Source organism: Semicossyphus pulcher, unplaced genomic scaffold, assembly GCF_022749685.1.
Source record: "Semicossyphus pulcher isolate SPU_LCO1_2020_fin unplaced genomic scaffold, fSemPul1.0.p SCAF_18, whole genome shotgun sequence".
In the NCBI taxonomy this organism is placed as follows: Eukaryota; Metazoa; Chordata; class Actinopteri; order Labriformes; family Labridae; genus Semicossyphus; species Semicossyphus pulcher.
The window spans coordinates 17395704-17418413 of NW_027211691.1; the positions used below are offsets into that span (position 1 = coordinate 17395704).

Sequence of the window (22710 nt, forward strand, 5' to 3'; positions counted from 1 at the left end):
TGTATTGCAGATGTTCAAAATGATGCCCCAGCAGAGAAAAGCAGTCGCCAAATTTTCCAGCCCCGAGCACGCGGCCAGTTTTCAAACGAGCTTCCACCGGTAATCAATACTTCCTTTATCTTCATCTTAAACTAGATACTAATTAATTGTTTACATATTAGCTGCTGTTACATCTTGGTGTTAAACTAATTAGTAACTTTGCCCCTGAGTAAAATGCCTCAAACAATATTATCACAATTACTACGCAGGCACATGATTGATTTGTCCCACATTGATGTATCGCTGATTGACGGATGAGGAGCGCGAGGGGATCCTGTCACACGATGTCACTTCCTCCCAACGAGGGAGCCTCTCGTGCACAGGAATGCTCCTGCAGCCCTCGATGGGGGGTCAAACGCAGTCTCCATCTCTGCTCAGCATCTCTGCATCATTCGAACAGTGACTTCAAAGACCTCGGCTGCGAGCACGCCATCATTTGACTTCGTCTACCACCTGTCCATTGTTGTAAAATGGCACTGGAGAGACGCTGGACTGTTAATCCTACTTTGATGAAGTTTAAGAATGTTTTAAGCATCTTACACGGACACTTAGTAGAGCTTAAAATGGGATAATGGTTGCTCCCCTCTTCAGTTAGATTAATTATTTTAAAGGAACAGTACACAAATTTTGTGACTCTAATGTGAAAACCTCCATTGTAGTTTTTTTTTTATTATTTGTGCTTCGCCGTTTGGTTCGGATGCCGGAGATGTTTGCAGCAGACGGTTCACATTGCAGTGTTTCTCGCCCCCCTGTAGATGGCGGTATTTCATCACTAATGGTGCTTTATTTTCTCCAACTGAAGCCGGCTTTCGGGTACAGATGGCAGTTCATGGGTGAAGGGCACCACCTAGTGGAGAACGTGCGTACAGGCACAGAGGTGCAGGTTTTTATATCTGACATGCAGCAGTGGCTGGGACCAAATTAGCACAGGATTTCACATGAATATAGTTTGCTTTCTAGATTCCCGGTGGTTCGGGGAGTTGTAAATATTGTGAATGTTGTGTAGACTTTGAGGTGCTTCTGGGAACGCTCGTTCAGATTTCATTTAGGTTAGACAGTTTTGGCGTTGCTCCTTGTTCTAACTGTTGTTTGGTCTTTTTAACTATTACCTGGAGTCCATTGTGGATTTTCCCTTCATGCCTTTTGGATGTATTTTTTTAAGTTGTGTGTGAGATTATGGAGTAGTTACATTTAGGTTTCGGTTTGAGTGTGCTTTGAGGAAATGCATGTTAAGTTTTTTAGATATTTTACATTTAAATGTCAATTACTGGATTTATTATTCATCACACGGTTTCTTTGTTAGATCAGAGAGGATCGCTACAATTCTCCTTATGATAAATACACATTATGTAGGCTAACTACACTCTACAATTAAAACGAAGCTGGGTGATTATGAGCTGATCATTTGATGCCTTAGTTGCATTGTTTTCCTGGAATAGCACTACAGTGATATCCTACTCGTACTTTACATTACTTCAGACGTGTGAGAAAATGTTCTCCGACCGTGCTCCCTTGTTTCAGGAGCATCAATGAAAACTCTCTGAATACTTAATTTCTGTGTCTGGCTCCGATTCGGCTTCATATGACATCATTATTAAAGTGAAAATAGCAACATAGGCTGATTTGATTTCTCCACATCCACGTAGTTTTTTTCCTTCATTAAACAGCATTTCTCTTTCTTCGGGGTTTAAAGCAGAAAGCAGTTCTTCTTTTAAACATCCAGACATCGCTACGCAGGTTTGCCCATAATGTGAACGTACACTATCCACAAGAATGTAAAACAGTTATCTGAGGGGGCAACCATTATCGCTGTAGTCATCATGTACATTCGTAGACCAGAACCTTTTGTCAATATTTATCTTGTTAATTTCTTTGAGTTCTTCTTTACTTCCGTTGTATCAAGTTAAACACTTTTATATGTATAGTTAAGCTGATGTGTCCAGACTTAGATCATTTTACGAGTGTTTTGTTTCTAATTTAGATCCAAAATGAAAACTGTCTGGACCACACTTCTGTTTATATGAGACATTTGACAAAAACGTTTAAGGGAAAACAAGAAAATAATAAAAACATGGCCAATATACCGTGAGCATGCAGGTATGTGAAGCCGGTTCAACTTTAGCCCAAAGATGTGTGCTTTGTGTTTGATGTCCATGAGTCTGCTGCCTTTATGACGAATCATCTTTCTTATTTGTGCTGCATTTGATTCAGTTATACTTTAAGTATTCTGTAAGGTCCGGGTATTTAACATGCAACATATCACACATGCTTTAAACCTAGTTTACACACCTTGCACGGCAAGAAAAGCTACCTCTTATAGAGTTTAAGGGGATGCCACTGAATTTTGGTATTTAAATAATTTGTTCCTGAGAATTTTTGTCCCGCCCATTGAACTGTGATGTCATACTGATGTTCAGCTCCCTGACATGTTAGTGGTGACAATAGGCAAAGTAAATGATCAAGCTTTGGTTGAAATAAGCCATTAATCAAAGATGAATTGGAGTGTTGACATTTAGACATCTTTCATCACTGTTGGTAAATCCGCTCCCGGCTGTGCATCTGGATGACGTCACAGATTACGTTCTTGGTTCTCTGGTTTTAAGACTTGAGAAAAAAGGGTTTCAAGCGCCTGTTGGCCTCTCTTGACAGCATGTGTCAATTAAATTCATAAATTTAGTGGTATTACCCTTTAATTAGCCTTCACTTGAAAAACTTCCACAGTCTAATTTTTAAAATAAGATGCACAAACGTGATCTTTGCCAGAAATGGTCACCAGATTTTGAACATGCTTTGAGTATCAAAGGTTTTGCAAATGTCTAAACTTCTAAAATTAATCTTCCGTCTTGTAACACTTGAAGTTTTTTTTGTATGTTGTACGGTTGTTCTTAACTGACCTCTTTATGTTTGATTCCTTTTGTTTTAGTTGAACTTCTGTAGAAGTTTTTGTTCCACAACTCTGTGAATTGAATGTCTTTCATGTCGTGCGTTCGATTGATTTTTAGTGCTGTGGTGAATCCTGTGGATTTGATAAAGTATCAGCAGTGCTGATGGTTGTTATATTGTTATGAGACATCAGGTCTTGTACAGACAGAACAGATTCATATTGAATCTAGTTGTACCTTAATTTTAAGATGTTCTTTGAACTTTTAGAGATGTTCTACTTCTTAAAGTAATTCCCTTGAGGAAAAATGTGCTCTATTACCACCTGCTTTAGAGTAAGCTGTTTAACTAGCAGGGTGTTTTCACCTCATATGGTGTCACTTTGGTATTTAATGTTAATGGGGCTTTCTTGTGTTTTCATAAGAGACCTTCATTATGGCCGCTAATGGCTGGTATCAGACTGTCTGTATTAGCTCCATGCACTTACCAGGTTTGGTTCTATACAACTTAACTTACTTTTCCAACAGGTCCTTTGGGTGATCGATGGTGCGGAAGTTTTTGGCTGAAATAACTATTCCACTTTCTCTCTCTTCAGGTCTTTGCCTACTTTAAGACAATCTGTCGTCAGTGTGTTTGCGAGACCCCAAAAGCAGTCGAAGTATAAGGACCACTCCAAAGGTTTTGCATGTTTCAGCATTGAACAAATTGGGTCGTAAACGGGTTTAATTTACCTCTGGTTTGCTGTATGTTATATTTGCATGATAAAGCAGTTGGATGTTATTGTTTCCTTGATGTGTTCAAAGTTGCAACCTCTGATTTGATCTGATTTAAGTTGTTAGTTTCTTCCTCTTATTTATTAATTTAAAGCTACTTTTAGAAACCCAGCAGGTCATTTGAAACCACTTGCTACTGTTTTGAATATTCTCCTATTTCTTAAAGGCTTTGCTTCCATGCTGGTATGAAAAATAACAACATATCCTTAAAGTGTACTTAAGTTTTGCTAAAGATGATCAGCATCATTTCCCGTTTTTGTCTTTGGTTGATTAGTGAATGAACCGTGTTTATTTAACTTGACTACGTACCAGATGGATACTTTTTTTGTACCAGCAAAAAGCGGCCTTAAGTGTTGTCAAACGACCTGTATTTTTTTAAATCACATTAAGTATTTTATCTTATTTAAAAGCAGAAGTATTGATTGCATACGAGGTACGTCTAGTTTGAGCTAAAGCATGCAAACCCTTTGGCGTGGTCCAACACTTGTGGTGCTTCTGGTTTAAACCCACTGGGCTGCATTTGTTTGGGGTAGCACACTCGAGATTTGTCCTTTGAAAACACACCTGGTGTGACCACCAGTCCTGACAGGAGTCCCAACAACGACCTCTCCTGTTAACATGTTCATTTTCTACAGCGTACCAGTGGAGCGGCGCCAACAACAAAACCCCACTGTGACACTTTTCCTGCCTTAACTCACTCACTTAACGCTTCAGGTTCTTTTACAGCGTCCGGCCGACGGGGTGAAGACTCACTCCCCTCACTGAATAGATTGGCTTCACCACATTTTCTTCCATCACTGCTTTTTCTGCCACCGCTGTTCTTCCAGCCTGCATAACTTGACAGTTTCTCATCCTTTCCGCGATGCTGCCGTTGTTGAATGAACTTTAAGACTTCTGTATCAAGCAGGGGGGGCCGACCCGGATGTTTGTTAGCCCAGTGGATGGAGGTTTCCATCTCTGTGACGGCAGCCGGGTTCACAGAGCAGACTCGTAACTCTAAAGCCGCTTTATGGCTTTCGCTGCACCAAAAGGTCGTCCGAGCTTTCAATTGTTTTGGTTGGATTTTGAGAAAGACACTACGGTGGTTTCCTGATCTCGAACATTACGGTGCAGCGAATTCTGACTGAAAATCCAACCTTGAGTTTTGACTGAAACTGTCGACGGTTCATGCTGTCATGTGTGTTCACATTTCGATGTATGACACGAAGGAATCATGTTTTGTGTTGGAAAATTCTGAACTCACTGTAACTTGAAAAATGTGAAATGTGTGATTTTCTGAAGAGATTCAAAGAGAGAATATTCATCTTCAAAGATGGAGTATGTTAAATTTGATACTAGAAGCTACAGAGAAATAAACTTTTTGATACAAACAGCAGAGGCTTTGAGTTTGTTTATTCTGTGTAACTGGAGGCGTTACTTCTTCCTTATGTCTTAACAAACACACTTTTAGTCAGAGGCAGACGCACTGCCATGGTGTCCTCTTTTTCCAGTCGGTGATCCCATGAAATGAAGCTATGTTGTTCTCTGGTAACCTGCTTAAAACCTTTTTGGTTGCGACTGTTTTAACTCTTCAGGCCTTTAGTTAGTGTTATGAAAAAAAGAGAGCAACGATTAGAGAGGTCAGGGAAAAAGGAAACTCCTGAGTGTTCCTTCTTTCCTGTCCCGCTGATTATTGTGTGACCCCCTCAGATTAATCTGCTGAACCTTTCAAGGTGATACCACTGATCTATTTATTCTGAAACCACTGCCAGTGACAATAATGTCATGGCTTTGACTGCATGTCGTCTTCACGTGAAAGTCAAGACGAATATTTGGCCTGTGGCCTTTAAACTCTTCAACTCCTCCTTCTGACTGTCTGACACTCAGACACCTATTTTAAACTGTAACATTAAGTGTATATACACAATTCATTGTATATATAATATTTACTTGTATATATAAGTCACAACTTTTACATGTTCTGTATTTTGTAATCTGTATATATATATTTCTGTTTATGATTAGAATATTTTACATGTTTTTACTATATAATTTCTATATTTCTTCATACTTCTAGTCTGCATTGAGCAACTGCAACATACAAATTTCCCCGGGGGATAAATAAAGGCTTTCTGATTAAAGATAAAGTTTGATAAGGACTAAAATATTGAGCTTTTGAACGCAGCAGTTTGATAGAATTGACACCGTGTCACTTACTCAACCATCTCGTCTTCTTCATTGGCAGCGCCAGCAGTGAAGGTCGGGAGAAGTCTCCTTAATATTACTAATTAATTTGAATTGAAGAGGTGTTGCTATTGCATACAGTGTATTAAGATCTATCCATGTTGACGACTGTCCATCTACACTATAATCTAGCTAGCTACTTGTCCTTTATCTACCATGCTTTATATTCATAGTTTACTTGTTAGTCATCCTAAATAGCTCAGCCGTCTGTTTCAGACAACTGGGAAGAGGCGGTAGTAAAGGTGTGTTAACAACATTTCCCTTCTCGCCTGTCCCTTTAATTATCTTGCAAACCCCTCAAGGTTCTCCATATTTTAGAGCCAGCAACAACACCGATAATGCTCCCAGCTTTGGTTGGCTGTTGCCTTTATGGATTAAAAGACCAATATCTAAGACATCATTTTCGAGGGTTGTAATGTTCAACTTAACACAGTGCTGCAGGTGAAGACACTGAACACCATTTACACCTGAGCAACCACCAAGTTTTCTTCATTGACTGCCACGACATTGAAGATCATGAGAACTCTGAAATAGAACTTATTTATTGAAATCTAAGAGTGTAATTGTAATTTATTGTTAGCTCATCTCGAAACCCTGAGATTATTTTTATGGGAGGTGAAAAATATAACTGCTATCTATGTATTATGCATTTTAATCAAGGTTAATCGTGTGTAATTACTCTCTCTTTAATAGTGCTAGTATTGGAGGAGGCAGTAGTAAAGGTGTGTTCCATGTTTAGGACCAAAATGTCTTTCCCCAAACTTACCACTTACGTCCTCTCTGCTGGTTTCTGACACAGGAGTAAATGTTGCCGCCATGGAAAGACCAGAGCGCTGCCATTTGCAGAACTCTCTTAGAAACGGGGAGTTTTGTTTTCCAGAATGCCAGACTGTTCATGTTTGCAAATGTCAACATTTGTAAAAGCCGTTGTTGAGCTCCAGCAGACTGAGGGCCCCCGGAGGGATTAGAGGAGGCTCTGTTTACCTGCTCTGAGGAATGCTGCCCTGCACGGACGCTTTTGTATCTGACAGGGACCCAAGGTCACAGCGCCGGCAGAGATGGGCCGCTTTGTCCCTCTCCAAATTTTCCACCTCGCAGTATCAACAACAAAACACAATGTGGGCGACCTGGGAGGAGGAAGTGGAATTCCTGCTCGTGTTGCTACAGTGTTCAGAGACTCAGGTTCAGTGGCCCCTTTTACCTTTGATACGTCTGGGTGATGGATGGGATCATCTTTGTGAATTTGATTTGAAAAATATAGTAAATTCACATTATTTGTATTTTGTATAGCTGATGTATTTTGGTGATGAAGTAACACATTTACTACTAACTACAATCACTTTTTCTTTTAGCTCTTGAATGCTAAAAAGAAAATCAAATGAAACCTACTTCAGTTTGTCTTTCCAGCCGATAAATCTGCCCACAATTCAATTTATTTTGTACATAACTCATAAGTAGCAGTTAATGGCCTTTTTTGCCTGGGATGAGGGTGAGCACTTCCATGCATTGCCACTTTGTCTGCACTACCTGTGTTTGGCCACATGGTGTCGCACTTGCATAACTTAAAACCAGCGGTTACTGGGAGAAACCGATGCTGTAATCAGTTCAGGAAGATGTGTAGCCTTCTCATACCTCAGCAAACCCTAAGAGGACAACTCTAAAATCCCAGTATTAACTTCTACATGCTCACTTTAAGTCCTTGTGGAAATATTGAAGGATTATAGCGATTTGTTAAGATTTACAAATGTTTTACTAAGCTGTTTTTTAAGGCAATGGCTGCGTTTCTTGATTTTTCGACCGTTGTGTCCGTCAGAAAACTGATGAATGTGACCCCAACCCACCAGCAGACACTGAGAAGCACATTCAGGGCCAACAAACACTCTTGTGTTTAATTTGTCTGCAAGTTAGGAGTTATTTGCTGTGGGCAAACCTCGTTAAATTTGACATGGGCTCTCAACATTTCGCAAGCATGCAAAAGGTAGTTCAAAGCGCTATATTTTCTCCATTTTGTAGAAGCTAGCAAACAGGGCGAAATTGTTTGCTAGCTCTCCAAGTATGGGTCAATTACGTTCAATTAAAATGTACAACAAATGTTTTATGTTATTTTTTTACAGCCAAAAATCAACTTTATGTTCATTATGAAGTTTTACTGTAACAAATAAAAAATATAAAGCATCAAGAAGCAGTTCCAATAACTAATTTAAGACGTTAATTTGGCCGGAAGTAGCCTCAGGAAACGTTCAAATGTCCCCCTTTCTGTTTCCGGTTGGGCTCATTCACACAAAGACATGTAACAACTGCAAGTTTGAAGATTTTCTTTATCTCATTTTGTAATAAACATATAAATAATAAACTCTAGACATTTTTGACGCATCGCCCTGTTATGAAAGTTAACTGGTATGGTCTGGCTATATAGACTATCCAAACTTTGCATCTGCCGCAGGTCATTTCTATAAAACTATTTCCCTATTACAAAATATGAAAAGAAAAATACATTTTAGTACATTTACAGGAGTTACTTATTAATTTATTTAACGAAACTGTTTCAGTACTACTTTAACTGTTACTGAATTGTCAGAATCTGCATTTAATATTTTTCTCAGAAGAAAACAAGAAACGACAAAATAAAAGCAGAGAATGCAGACACGAGGCAGAATATCTGTCCCTCTCCGACAACTTAAACGAACAGTTTCCAAAATAATAAAATTCTTAATAAACCAAGCAGTACAAGATTTTCCAATACTTTCCCAACTACTGTATTTAAATTAAAATATATTCTCATATCTTACACTATTTCAAATAACGAAATGTGATTCGGTAGCGATCTGTCAAAATCTAATTTACAATTCTGTGTATAAAAATATAATTTATGGAACCCCGCGAAGTTTGTTCTCCCCAAAATATAACAGTCAGTTGCACATATATGCACATATGAACATTACAACCTGTCAGAGTTAGCTCCTTTCTACATGGTCTTCTTTCTCTTTGCGATATTTTTTCTTTTTCGTTTTTTTTCTTCATTTTTTTCTTTTCTTTTTTTGCATTTAAGATATACAAAAATAGATTATGCACAATTTGCCGCTCACACCGTTTTCAGAATCCATGTGTGTGACAAGCAGCGAGTTCACATGAGAATAAATTATTCAAAGAGAAACTTTTTAAGGCTCCATTCATTCTTTGAAAGGGGACACATGGAAAAGTCAGTGAAATAAATATCCCAACTCCGCTGGGGCCTTTGTCTTGTCTGTTTGTTCGTTCGTTTTTTAATTATTATTATTATTTATTTTTTAATCTACTGAATAGTCCGTGTGTCCTACATTTCAGTCTCAATCTGCTCCTGTAGAAGAGGTTTCAACTTGGGCATACTGACATCCCCAGTGGGTGGATCGAGTGGCTGTCCAAGAGCCATGTTCCTAATTGATAAAGGATCTTGGAGTACCAGTGCACCCCGTCGTTCTGCGCAGTGGCACGAGGCTGGGAACTGAAAAGCAACGAGGACACCCAGTGGGCGAGCCTGACAGGTGCCAGGGCCCAGTGCGCCAGCTCGTGGTCTTCAATCACTGCGTAACAGGACGCAAGGACCTGGTCCACCACGACGGTGCCCTGCGCGGTCACGGGCGCAAAGGAGCCCTCGTGCTCTTGCGTGTAAATCCGTTTTACGGTCACAGGCTCGAGCCGGTCGGCGTCGAACACGAACACCTTGTGTCCGGGTTGGACTTGGCTCGCGAACACCGCAGACATCCGCTCCCCTTCCGTGCTGTTGCGGCCGACGAAGAGGAGGTGCGCGGCGGTGAGGGTGATTTTGTGGCCCGAGTCGGTTTCGATGACGTAGAAGAGCCTCCTGGTCGCCGAGTCTTGGTCTATGAACATGATGAAGTCGGTGTAAATCGGGTTTCCGTCGTCATCCGCAGCCAGGACCCTGTCCCCGGTTTGGAGGTCTTTGACCGCCTTCTTGGTGCCATCCTGCAGGGTGACCGCGGAGGATCCTGGGAAGCAGCCGCCTGACTTTGCTGCCACTGAGTTTTCTGTCAAAATAAAAGATTATGTGGTTAAAATATAATCACACATTAAGTTAACTGCAGAATAATTTCCTTAACACGCTGCACTTTTTAAACCTTTGACAGACTTTAAAACAAAATCAGTCACAGGTGCTTTGAGCCGCTCTTGAGCCCCATTCAAAAGCCCATTCACAAACCTCCCTTTTTTACTCGTGTTTGTATTTTTCCTGCCTACACACATCATGGTGGGCCATATGCATTTTGCATAATGATGCCTGTCTGCCAAATGCGTATTGGCTTGGCCCACGTAGTCTGAGACGAGGAAAAGTGAAAGCCTTGGCTCATCTATTCTTAATTAAAAAACCCAATAAAGGGCAGCCATTGTTATTCTAAATCAGCTTGTGGATCGAGCGACTCTCGGTAAAGAACACTTACGCCTTTCCCAGCTCCTCTTCCCATATTTACTCAGGTGCAGAAACCTCTATGTGACAATTCACACAAATAGGCGACTCACAACTACTATTTACCCAGCGGAGCCACTTTTCCAAGCCTCTCGAGTTGTAGATTTGAATTTAAATGAGGGCCCGGACTCTTAAATGCTTTCTGTTGTGCAACATCAATGTCCCCTCTTTCCACCACCTCTCCCTGCTTTGTTGTCGGGCTTGATGACAATAATTTTGGCCTTGGTGGAGCTCTTCACATACCAGTCTCTAGGATCACACTGTCCCTACACACACAGGGGAAAAAAGGGGGTTTCCTACTCACTATTTGGGGGCTTTTAATCTTCTTTTAAGATTCCCGAGCATGAAATAAGGTGACAACTGAAAACCAGATTTAGCCCGACCAATTCAACATTGTTCGAGCCAAATCCTTTTGGTAAAGTCGCATGACCCCTAATGACACGTCGGCCTGGCCCATACTGTGATCTCAAAACGTGTGTGCTGAATGATAAGTAAGGGATTTATCAATAAAGTCTGCGCTAAGAAGCTAAGAGAGAGAGTGCCATCAGTCAGCGTGAAGGACTATTTTCTAAGCGCCGTAGGTGTCCTTTAGCCTGCGAGGCTTCTTTTAACCAAAAAAAGGAGGTTTTGTTGAAATTAAAAACAGCTGAGATGAATAAAATCTGCAAAAACAAGCAGTTTGTTCGTTCCCTTCATAGAATCAAATCCAAAGTAATACCGTATTACCTAAATACCTGCGCGTAAAAAAAAATCCAGAGAACAAACTGATTAGCTTTTCTAGGTCACAGCGAGCAGCCTCGTTAGATTGCGGTCGTGGTTCCCACCAGGAGACGGTGTGGGGCGATGTAAGATCAAGAAATAAGCTGCATGGGAAATGTTCAGTCAGAACCCCGCGTGCTGAGATGCGCCAATACATCATTCATATGAGCTCATAATACACACATCTCTCGCTCTCCAATTAGCGGTGATAATGAGAGTTTTTGCTTAAATTCTGATCATAATATTTATAGTTTTGGAATATATAAACTGATATGAGGAGATTTTTTTATGCGTTTCTGCTGATTTTCTTGGAGCGTAAAGACGCTGATTCGAGTTTTTCTGCACCCTTTTTTGAGTTTTGTCACTACTTTCTCCCCTTTTGGACTCTCACACCTTCATTACATGTTACCTAATCTTTTTCCAACTCATACAGCTGAGGGAACTCTAAACTAGCACCAAACTTTCCGATAAAGCAGCTTCCCATAACTGCACCTGCTGTTTCAGACGGCTATAACCGTGCGCACTGGTGGATCTGGTTCTTTCCTCCTCGCAGTGCGCATGACAGTTGGCACAGTATCTTACCTGCTTTCACAGAGCAGTGGATGTGCGCTTTGGACTCATAGTAGACCCAGTCGAATCCGGCTTCCACCGCCAGCCTGGACAGGGTGCCGTACTTGCTCTTGTCTCTGTCCGAGGTGGTGATGTCCACGGCTCTGCCCTCGTAGTGGAGAGACTCCTCGAAGTGGTGTCCGTCCTCGTCCCAGCCCTCGGTGACCCGCAGCTTCACCCCGGGCCACTGATTCATCACAGAGATGGCCAAAGAGTTCAGCTTGTCTTTGCATCTCTGCAGGAAGGAGAAATGAGCCAATTAGTCACCTGTTGTGCGTCATAGATTGGAGAAATCCTTATGCGTAAATGCGTAAAAATCGGAATCTAGAGCCTGATTTGCAATCAGAGCCTTGTCATACTGACAGAATTTCTGTTGGGAAGAGCAGCAGGTGCTTTTAATTGTTTGAAATATATTCTATTATGGTCCGAGACACAAAGCTTTACAGAGCATGCGCCACAAATGGAAGTTTTCCTTCAATTCCCCTCCTAGAAATCACTTTCAAATGGATATCTTGTTTGTAACAGCGAATAAAACTCAAACAGAGGCCTCTCCATCCCCACCTGCCGCCCCTGGTTCCTCCCAAAGCTGAGGTGAAACCCCGAGCCACGAGCTGCCTTCTCTGATCCTGGATGTGAGCGCACATTTGTCAGCGTGAGCAGCAGCGTCAGAGGGCACATCTCGGATAAGAAAGCTGCTGATGAAATATTGATAAGGCACCGCATTCGCTTCACTGGCCTATAACATATGGGTCTTTGGAAAGGTGCGAGCAGCATCCCCTTCCTTTCCTCTCCAAAAGAGTTGCACTGAACACAACATGCATACATTATAAATTCATGAGTTTGTATTAGGGCCACGGAATGAGCGCGTCCTTTTGTTGGTTGCAACTTGTCTGTTTTCTTTCAATCAATAATTGATATGCAGATGATATGAAGATGATCTTCAGGAGCAGCTGCTGCCTTCAAATATCTGGAGGTTGCCCTATAAATAAATCGTCGCACCCCAACCTCTCTCTCTCCCTCTCGCGCTCTCAATGAAGATGTTTGGCCTTCTCCAAGACAACTATTCTCGACACTCAAGCAATATGTCAAATAAAACATCACAAAGAGTCTTTTCAGAGCAGCCGCGGAGGGAAACTTTCATTCTTCCTCTCCTGCAAAGTCTTGGAGACGTGACATGCCTCCTTAAGTCGAGGTGTTTTGGCTGCTGACTGACAGACTTGTGAAATATCCAGGGGTTGTGAGGGCGCACAGAGAAGCGTCTGTGTGTGTGACCCACTGTCCTTTCTCTCTTCTGGACAGCCTGTGCGCGTCCTGAAGCGAGAATGTTCACACAAAAACGAGCTTCCACATATATCACTTAGTGTTTTATGAGGATATCACACTTGTAGAATGTGTTGTATAAAAAAAACCGTTCCCTTAAAAAAAAAAAAAAAAACCCTCCCACATTCAGAGTGGGATTGTCGGAGTCAAGAGCCGTAAAGCTTAACCTATTTATTAATTCATTAGGTCGTGTGCCGCAAATCAAGCCAAATTCTGCTCAGCCACCGTGAAGCGCAGCAGGGCGCCCCAGACCGGCGCTTTGTGCTCGGGGTAAAGTTGTTCAACAGCCTCCCTGTTAATCTTTTCACAAATGATTTGGTTAGAGGAAACACTTATCAGCTACCTGTCAGTGCAAACAAGCCGCCTGCTCATCTCTTTGCCGTCGCGTTTGCACTGTGGGCAGAGTCCGCAGGAGCCTAACAGTGCCAAATCACAAACCTGCTTTGAAAACCCCTTTAATCCATAATGGATCTTATCTTAAGCGTTTAAAGAAAATTAGCCAGTGTGGACGACATGTTTCACAAAGAAAAGTCACAAAATCTCTTTAAAAGTTGTGCCTGGAAATTCTTGAACCAAACCTCACTGAAAAAACTTTGAATTTCTGCTGCTTCTCAAGCGAAAATCCCGCTTATACTGAGACAAATAAATTCTTTACGACTAAACATGAAGCAATACTTTCTGGATTAGATGGCGAGAGTGACGCTCCTGTTCATTTCAGGCCCCGTCAGTCAAGAGAACATCATCTCTAAATGTCTGTAAAACGCCTCTTTTGGCAGCTTTCCTTTGAGTGAGCTGTAACTTAAACTATTATAGTCTCGTCTAGACTCCACTTACTTTATTAATGTATTGCGCACACACGGGGAGCTGCAGCAAGCTCAAGCCTAGTCTCGTGTATAAATACAACATATATTTCGTAAAACGCGAGAGAACAAGAAAAGAGCACTATATTTGTGCGTAAAACCCCGTGCGTAAAAACCCACTCTTTTCATGCGTAAAGCCTTGGAACAGCCCAAAGACCGTTGGCACAGCCTGACCCCCCATGTGATAATGCTTATGCCCCTGGCAGTTGCCAGCAGAACAGCTACAGTCCTCCTTTTTCTGATAAACATTCACTAATTTGATGTTTTTTGCAGCTCCATGTTGGGTACGAACAGTTTCACCTGTTTTAACTTACTCTGACCTCCCGCTGACCAAAGGTCATAAGTTCAAATTGCGTTTCAGGGCCCGGCAAGGGGTGACTAAAAAGCACTTTCCTGCAAATGTCTCACTCAGAAGCTGTTGTCGTGTTTTCTGTAATGGATGGAAAGTGGATGACAAACCAGGAGACGCAAATATTGACCTTTTTTTAACAAATATGTAAGACAGAGAGGAGCTCCCAAACATTTAATTTTAGGGGAACTAAAAATGCACCAACTTCAGCCACAGAGTCTATAAATAACCGCATATCTTCTGAGGGACTCACTTCGTTTGTCTGATTTTATTCAGGCGTGTAAACAAACAGCAGGTGGGGTGTTTTACTTAGATTGGAAGCCTTGCAGACACATGTCAGTAAATCTCATCAGAAATGAAGTCAAATAACTGGAGATGTAAATGTTCCCCTTTTCTCTCTTCTTCTTGGAACCTCCTCGAGGATCTGCCGGGGCTCCCTGAACCCCACTTTGTGCATCACATCCCCACGCGCCTGTAATTTCACGCTCCGCGTGTATGAGACCTATAGGTGTCTCGCAGAGGAGATGTGGGGAGGGCTGAGAGGGACGCCGAGCCCGCACGCACAGTGAATATTTCATCGCAGCTCGTGCTCATGCATGGTGCGAGGCACGGGTTCAGGGACTCCGGCGCGCGCCTGGCTTCATCGCCACCAGCAACAACCACCTCCACCATCACCACCACCGGCATTTTATTATTACTGAGCCGATATCACCCAAGCGCCTTTAATAATTCACCAGCATCTGAGTGCTAAAAGTCATGCTGGAGAGACGCGGCATCCTGCAGCCTGGAGAGAAATCAAGGCTACATCTCTGCCATGTATTCTGAGCATCGTCTTATCTGCACAGCGCGAGCTTTGATAACTAACTGCCTACATGAGGATGGAGAATTTAAATAAAGATGTCATCATCCATGCAAGTCAGACACCATCACCCCTGCGCGCCTTGCTCCTACATCTGACCGAGTCCCACCCAGAAATGAAGTCCTGATAGTGTTCAGGACACTCTCAAAGAAATGTCACTGTCTTCATGCGCTGCTGCACACCATGCGAAAGGCTAAATTACAGCAGCCTGTGCGAGAAAATGTCTGAATGAGCCACGCCATGCCTGAATAAGCCCGGCTGTTTGAAGCGGTGCGCATCACTAGCTCCCTGTGTTCAAGGCTGGAATAAAAGAAAAAGGCGCTTAAAACAATGTGCAATGTTGAGCTTTAATAAGCAACAAACACTGGATGCGTTCAAGGAGCGCGGATGTGCGCCTGTAAGACAACAAATAGAGCCTCACAAAGATACAAATATAGATATGAGGAGAGGGGCACATTAATATTTTAAATCCACTGTCACAATCATGAAGGCCGAGTGTCCTGACTGTCCGCCTGCACATCACTTCTCCAGCTGGATTTCTACATTCGCTTCCAGCCTGCAGCCTCTGAAAACTCCCATGCTGCTGCAGAAAGCGCATCTGCTTTTACAGTGAAGTTAAAAGGCTCGGGCTGAGAGTTCAGCAGCGGGTAAAACAGACTTCACTTAACGTGCGCAATCAGTCTGACAAGGAGGTTGTTGCAGTGCGCAGTGATGGTGCGTTAGGAGGAAAAAAGAGAATTCAGTCTCCTTACCTGAGTCATTAGCCGGTCGGCACCGGTGTTCTCCTCATCCTTGAATATGATGTCTGTGTTATAATTGGGAGTCAGTTCTTTAAATCGCTCGGAGTTTCTTGTGATCTTGCCTTCGTATCTGCCGCTTGCCCCGAGGGTCTTCTCCGCCACGTTGGGGATGAACTGCTTGTACGCAAGAGGTGTCAGCTTCTTCGGGTGTCTTCTCCTGCCGTAGCCCCTGCCCGGCCCGCATCCCATCCCAGAGGACACCAAGGACAAGCAGATGAGACCGACCAATACGATTCTGGTCCAGAGCAGCATTTTTGTCCTTTAAGATCTCAAACGAGTCGCCGCTGCTATCTCTACCGTCTGCCTCTCCCGGCTCTCGCAATGTCCTTGTCTCCTCCTCTACCTCGCCTTCGCCTGGTCTCTACTGTGGCAGGTGCGGAAATGAACGCCTCAGACAAATGCTAATAACGGGGCACATCGAAGGAGGGTTTAAAAAAAAAAGTAGTGAGGGAATTAAAAGCCACGGGATCTCTGGTCGAGCTGCAGCCGCTTGTGTGAGGCGACCGCTTTTACTGCTTTGTATTATAGCACCGATCTATAGCAGGGGAGGGATTTGATTGGCTCGCCTAGACAAACCCTCCTGATGTTATCCCACAAAAAAATCTTAAAAGATTTCTTCCACCTGAGGGTGAGCCTGTGTCGCGGGGAGGAGGGGCTGTTCCATGGGAAAACATCAATTATAAACCGTCTTTTTTTTTTTTTTTTTTTTTTTCACCCTCCCATTTTCCAATTCTCACAGGGGGAGGCAGGACAGACGCAGAGCCACAGTGCGAATCCAGCGCAGTGTAGTTAGTAGTTCAGTGTGTGTGCGGGAATCGAACTTTCCGCACACATTCATTCCCTTGGAGGATGAAACAGCTCGTGCACTGCGCACGCCTCGCTCTGGATGATTTTGCCGTGACCCCCTTCTGCTGAAAATAAAAGTACATGCACAGCGAGGAGTTCACTCACAGTACAAATGAATGCTTTGATGGATTCGAAATCGCTTCTTACGTTGTTGCCTTGTAAGATAACCGGATGCCAGCGTGGGTATACGCACGAGAATGTTCTTGGAGATGATGCGGCCATTTAGTTTTATAAAAGTCGACAGAAATTGAGTCACCCTGAATAAAATGTACGTTTTTTTTGTTTCAAACTTTAGTAAAACCTGCGCGTGCATCTGTGCAGCGCGCGCACTGCGCGCCCTGGATGCGCCAAACTTTTTACGCATCAAAGCGTGCGTTTTTTTATTCTTTAACTACTTCTATGATGCGATTCTCTTATTCTAGTCGCATATTCATCTTATTATAGAACACATTCACATCCGATTCGCTTCATGAAGTAGATCCCTTAAGATTTATGGCAACAGGACACGCATAGTACAACATATTAAGGCCTGTCCGACTCATCCAAGACCCTATCCTTTTGCTTTAGCGCTGAAGATGTAGTAGAGATCACCCAAAGGCTGTACTACACACTGCCTCCCTTCCAAAGTCCACTTCAGGGACAGAATAAGCCTTGGAAACGCCAGTACTAACAGGCCACTTTGGTGTTATTTTCTCTTGTACTCCTTTAAAGCAGGAGAGTAGAGGGGGGCTCTCATTGGAAGCAGTAACACCAGGCACCTTTGTAATGAATCCTCCTTGTGTATTATAAACTTGGGTGTTAAGATAAACTTCAATCACCAACCTTTTTTAGTTGTTTCAAGCCCAACACACGAAAAGTTCTATTCCTTTGATTATTGTTGATTAAATAGAGCCATAAAACAGCTGTGGATCCACATTCAAAGCACATCAGTTAAAAGAAATCACAAATGTTTCATGACCGCAAATTATTCGCGTGATAATTACAGGAAGAGGAGCTGTTTTGGGGGCAACTTGGGCTCTCATCGCACCGACGGTGTGGCACAAGTGCTCCGAGGTGAGGACAGACATGCCAGCCTTTGGTGTGGCTTCAGTCTCATTAAAGCTTGCTCTGGCTGACCTCCAGTCTGCTTCAGTCTGCGCCAGCTTTGCAACCAGGGCAGGTGAGACTACCTGCTGCTCACTCACACTGTGAACATCAAGTCTTGGCCAAAAGATGGCTTGTGCACTTGGCACGCTGCTATGTAACCCCCGACCAAGATACTCTACTACCAGTGATGGCTTCCAGTCAATATATTGTTGAATTTGCTCTGTTTTTGCTAAATGTCACCGAGATGTCTTTACTCGATGTATTTCAGGTGATGTCTCCGCAGAGGTGTACTGCTCAAACAGAGCTGACAGCGCTCATGGCGCCCTAAGGGACACCGGAGGCTCTGTTTGGCCCCGGGTCAGAGTCCTGGTTCAGGTGTCACAGCTCCGAGATCAAACTTGGCATGCCGCACAAACACCCCAAAACCGCAGAGACGGAGGAGGCGCAGCAGCAGCAGCAGGAGCCCAAATAAGGATGAGAGTATAATCACAATAATTATAGAGACTTTAAGGGTTTTCTTGTAAGAGAACCAAGTGACAAAATGTGATGCTAAGTGAAATGAATAATGCAGACGTTGCCATGAATAATGCAGCCTAAAGAGCAAGGTGTGCTGATGTGAGAGACTTGATTTGAACTTGCGTTTCTCCCACAGAGGAAACCAACCGTGTATCAGCTCGACCCGGGGCAAATACTATTTGCAAACATTACACTTCATTGTTTGGTTTTGGCCTCCTCCGGTGCCAGATGGGTGGAGTTTGCGACTTAAGGCGAATGGAAATCACAGCAGACAGTTTGGACGATTAATCAAAGTATCTGAGGTCGATTTAGCGTAGGAACTTTTTAATGAGAACTTATCTTTAAGCTGCCTAGAAATAGTTGCATGAAGCGCTCCGGGCTGCTCCTTTTGCTGGGATGTAAACACTATCTACTATCACAGTGTTGCTACACGCGAGTGTGCACTTTAACTTCAAAACAGACAGTTTGAGTTAGCTCATTTGGGTTTGAAAAGGAATTTAAAAGAGCACAAGAGCGCCTAATCCTGCATTTTAACTTACAGCTAGCTAAGTGAATATTTTTTGGGAAGCATCTCGGCTGTAAAACAAAGGCCTTTACACATTTGCTTTGAAGTTGCATGTGGAGGTGACGCAGCAAAACAGCGGCTGATTTTATGAAACAATTCTGCAGGGATTGGGGGCATTACACAATTCATATTAAGAAGCCTATTGCATGTGATGGCTAATCCGGCGTAAAAACGGCCAATGAGTCATCAGGTTTGGCTCCTTCTGTGTCACATCAATACCTGACCCCCCCCTCCACAAACCTCACTTCCCCTCACATATCCTGTCTGAGACACCCACACCTGCGTTCTTTAAAAAGAGCTCCCTCTTCAGCCTGACATTCAAGGGAATTAAAAGATATGCTTCGAATCAGACTAAATCCACACCCATGTTTGATTTCTTGTCCCGCAGTCTCGATCAAGCACGAGCGAGATGCAACGAGGAGTGTGTGAGTGGAGTTTTACCAGAGTAAGTCCCCCCAATTACTGCTTTAAAGCCTCCTCCTGTCTGAATGTTTTGTAACATTGTTAGACGGATTAGAACTACAGAATAATCACGCACAAACATATAAGTAGTGTCAGGCTTTCTGTGTTGTTTTTCCTCTGCTGCAAAGAGGGTTTCCTTTCTTCCGAGGCCCGCAGAAAAGCCAGCGATACCACAAGTCATTGTGGGCTTTCTCTCTCGCAGGTGGGGTCGCCATTCAAACCTTTATCCCGCTCTGAACTTTTGACAAACACTTAATAGCACGGACACGTTGCCCTCTGTCCCGGGAACATGTGTACCCTTTTGTCTGCATAATAAAGTTATGAATAATCTTCCTTTAAACGGTTTATCTTAGCCGCACGCATCCAGCATTATGAAGAAGCAGAATTCAGCTGAACAGATTCTTGTGCCCCGAGGCTGCGCCGTCAAGCACAATGGAAATTTCACAATACAGTATCTGGAATCACAGCCCTCAGCGTGCCCCGGAGTCTGTAAAGGCATTTTATTTGCACTCTCCAGCCGCTCCCAATACTTAAACATTAAACGCCAAGGCTAGACAGGCAAAACCACTTTGAACTGCAGTGCAGGGTGAACACACAGGGAGGGGAAGGAGGTGAGTGAGTGGTGAGCAGGGGGCTGGTGTGTGTGTTTGTGTGTGTGTGTGCGATACTCCACCAGGTGAGTCAGCTTGAAACACCATCACAATCTTAGGCAACAGTGACGGAGAAGGGAAGGGCTCCGGCTCACTGACAGTGTGCATGTATACTTTTAAGCTGAAGCTGTAACTACACTGCAAAAAAAAATACATGTAAAAATCTTCTGTCTTTTTAAAACTACAACTTTTGTTTAATTTCCCTTGTAAGGAGGCTGCTGAAAATACTTGACAGTATATGTGACTGTTTATAGTTCACATCTATCAGTAACAGTACAAAAATGTCTGAAGATACATGTCAGGATTCTACATCTTAAAGGTACAGTATCATATTTAGGAAATATGTTGATTAGAGTTCAATAAGAAGATGGAAACCAGAAAACAATCTGTACGCTACATATGAACTTTCAGCCTTAAGGTGATGTAGTTAGCTTAGCTTAGCTTAGCTTAGCATAGCATAGCATAAAGAGTCTGTTTTAAGTCTGGTAAGCCTTTAAACACTGCTGTAACGAAGCTCCGCCATTATGCCAGAGTGTGTCTCTACATTGCGTTCTGGCATCACGGAAGCAAAAGAGGAGCAACATGTAACACACACCGCGTGCTTCACATACACTCACTGCGCTGTTCCGTCCTGCTAGCTCCGCCGTTACACCGATGCCATTACTACCTGGCTCAGTGGCACAATGACGATGCGATTTACATTAAAGACGAGACATAACAGAGGTGTAACAATCCTGCCTTGAACTGATGATCTAAAAGGGGAAGTTACTACCTCAGGCCAAGGAATGATCTTACAAAAAACATCCCCTAAGAACATCGTTTTTTCTCTTCTGCTTGGTACAGATCAGATATAAAGTATTAGAATTTGTTAGCTTTCAAGGTGCTGGATTTGCTACCTTTGAAGAAAGCCAGGCTAGCTTTTCCGTTTCCAGTCTTTGTTCTAAGCTAAGCTAAGTTACGCTAAGCTAACATCTCCTGGCTGCAGATTCATATTCAAAGCACAGAGTGGTATTGACCTTCTCATGTAGTTCTTGGCAAGAGAGAACATAAGTGCCCCCCCCAAAAGAAAAATATTTGGAGAGTCTAAAAAGTCACGACTTCTGGCAAAGAAATAGTCCTTAAAAACCACAGCATTTTTGCTCCTCGGCTCCGTACTGATTAGATATAAAGTATTATAAGTTATTAGTTTTCAAGCTGCTGGATTTGGAACCATTGCGGACAACAAGGCTAGCTTTTTCAACCTGTTTCCAGTCTTTGTGCTAAGCTAAGCTAAGCTAATACCTCCTGACTGCAGTTTCTTAGTCAATCCACACATATAAGAGTGGTTTCTAACTTCTCATCTAACTCTTGGCAAAAGAGTAAATAAGTGCGTTTCCCCCTTAAAAAAACATCAATAATTGGAGAGTCTAGAAAGTCACAACTTCAGGCCAAGAAATAGTCCCTAAAAACCGCAGCAATTTATGTTTATTAAGTATTTTAATTTATTAGTTTTCAAGCTGTTGGATTTGCTTCCTTTGCGGACAACAAGGCTAGCTTTTTCCCCTGTTTCCAGTCTTTGTGTTAAGCTAAGCTAAGCTAAGCTAAGCTAACATCTCCTGGCTGCAGTTTCATATTCAAAGCACAGATATAACAGTGGTATCTTCTCATTTAAAACCTTTCCATTTTAAAATGAATTGTGTGGTATTTAGTCCTTGAATTTCTTGCACTTCCTTAAAACAAGAGACAAAAAAACTAATTTACTTTCTTCTTACTTTTAATAGTTTATTTTCCTGACTTCTTAAACATTAAAGAATGAGCCACACACCTAAAACTTCCCATGCTGCCTCTCGTCTTTGGCGAGACCCCTCTTGTCTGTTAACCTCCCACTCCTTTTAATCGTCACTCTCCGTGTTTGTAACACAGGTTCTATTAAAAACTTTAATTCACGCCTAATCTCAGATAACCCGATGACATCATCAGGATTTACGTCTCAGACTTCAGAAAGCTCCCTTCAGAGAAAGCGTTATTGTTTAAACAGGTTGAATCTGCATGACTTGAGATGTGAAAGTGGTAGATTTAGAGTCTCAGCTGCTTTTAATAGATTTTAGAGTGTTCTGTTCGTAAGTCATTAAGTACCGATTATTATAATAATGTGTTGATCAACAAGTTCACAGGAAGTAGTTGCAATCAAAACACCGCCAGTGACTCAAAGACGTGAAGTTGTGAAACAGTCTACTACCTGACTGATGTACCAACCTTAACCACACTGCTGAGAGGGTATCGGCGCTGCAGATGTAGCTCTTTGTGATGAGCAATCTGCTTCAACATGATCTCTAGCGTTGGCTTTCATTAAATAAGGACACTGATTCTATCTCTCTAATGAGCCCTGAGTGCTTTTAGCGTGCGCCATTACACCCGGGGCCGCGAAAAATGGTGGTTATAATTCCCCCCTCTGACTAGGAACACAACAAACAGCAGGAAAACATAATCACACCCCGTTAGCAGGCTACTACACTACCTATGCCGACCACAGTAACCACCTGTGTGTCTGAGAGTCAATTATGATCTGCTAACACGCCGCTCAGGCATTCCTCTCCTCAATCTGCCTTAAAGATATCTGCTAAATATTGCATCTGCCTTAAAACACCCTGCTGGTGAATTATAGTTACATGTAGA

At 42.7% G+C, this 22710-nt stretch overlaps 2 protein-coding genes across 5 annotated transcripts in view; one reads left to right on the plus strand and one right to left on the minus strand.

Moving 5' to 3' along the window:
* Positions 1-6801, plus strand: part of rbm33a (RNA binding motif protein 33a) — a 30566-nt gene extending 23765 nt beyond the window's left edge. For 3 of the 4 annotated variants that reach the window (XM_069667163.1, XM_069667165.1, XM_069667164.1), the window contains exons 18-19: positions 11-99; positions 249-5059. In XM_069667163.1, the coding sequence (XP_069523264.1) occupies positions 11-99; positions 249-297 (138 nt within the window). In that variant the 3' untranslated portion in view covers positions 298-5059. Of the gene's footprint in view, positions 1-10; positions 100-248; positions 5060-6714 lie in introns of those variants that run through there. The other variant, XM_069667166.1, reaches the window with a different exon arrangement.
* Positions 6802-8106: 1305 nt separating this feature from the next.
* On the minus strand, positions 8107-16398 carry shha (sonic hedgehog signaling molecule a). Its single transcript, XM_069667196.1, has 3 exons — positions 15883-16398; positions 11716-11977; positions 8107-9940 (listed from the first exon to the last, which is right to left on the minus strand). Exons 1-3 carry the CDS (start codon positions 16180-16182, stop codon positions 9267-9269), a joined length of 1236 nt encoding a protein of 411 aa, XP_069523297.1. The 5' UTR covers positions 16183-16398; the 3' UTR covers positions 8107-9266.
* Between the last annotated feature and the right edge of the window lie 6312 nt (positions 16399-22710).

What these genes read in the sequence shown, in the direction of transcription:
- shha (XM_069667196.1), bottom strand. Translation starts at nt 16,182, where the DNA reads ATGCTGCTCTGGACCAGAATCGTATTGGTCGGTCTCATCTGCTTGTCC. An exon ending in CCGACCGGCTAATGACTCAG is followed by an intron (nt 11,978 to 15,882) that starts GTAAGGAGACTG and finishes TCCTTCCTGCAG; the next exon opens with AGATGCAAAGACAAGCTGAA. An exon ending in CCACTGCTCTGTGAAAGCAG is followed by an intron (nt 9,941 to 11,715) that starts GTAAGATACTGT and finishes TTATTTTGACAG; the next exon opens with AAAACTCAGTGGCAGCAAAG.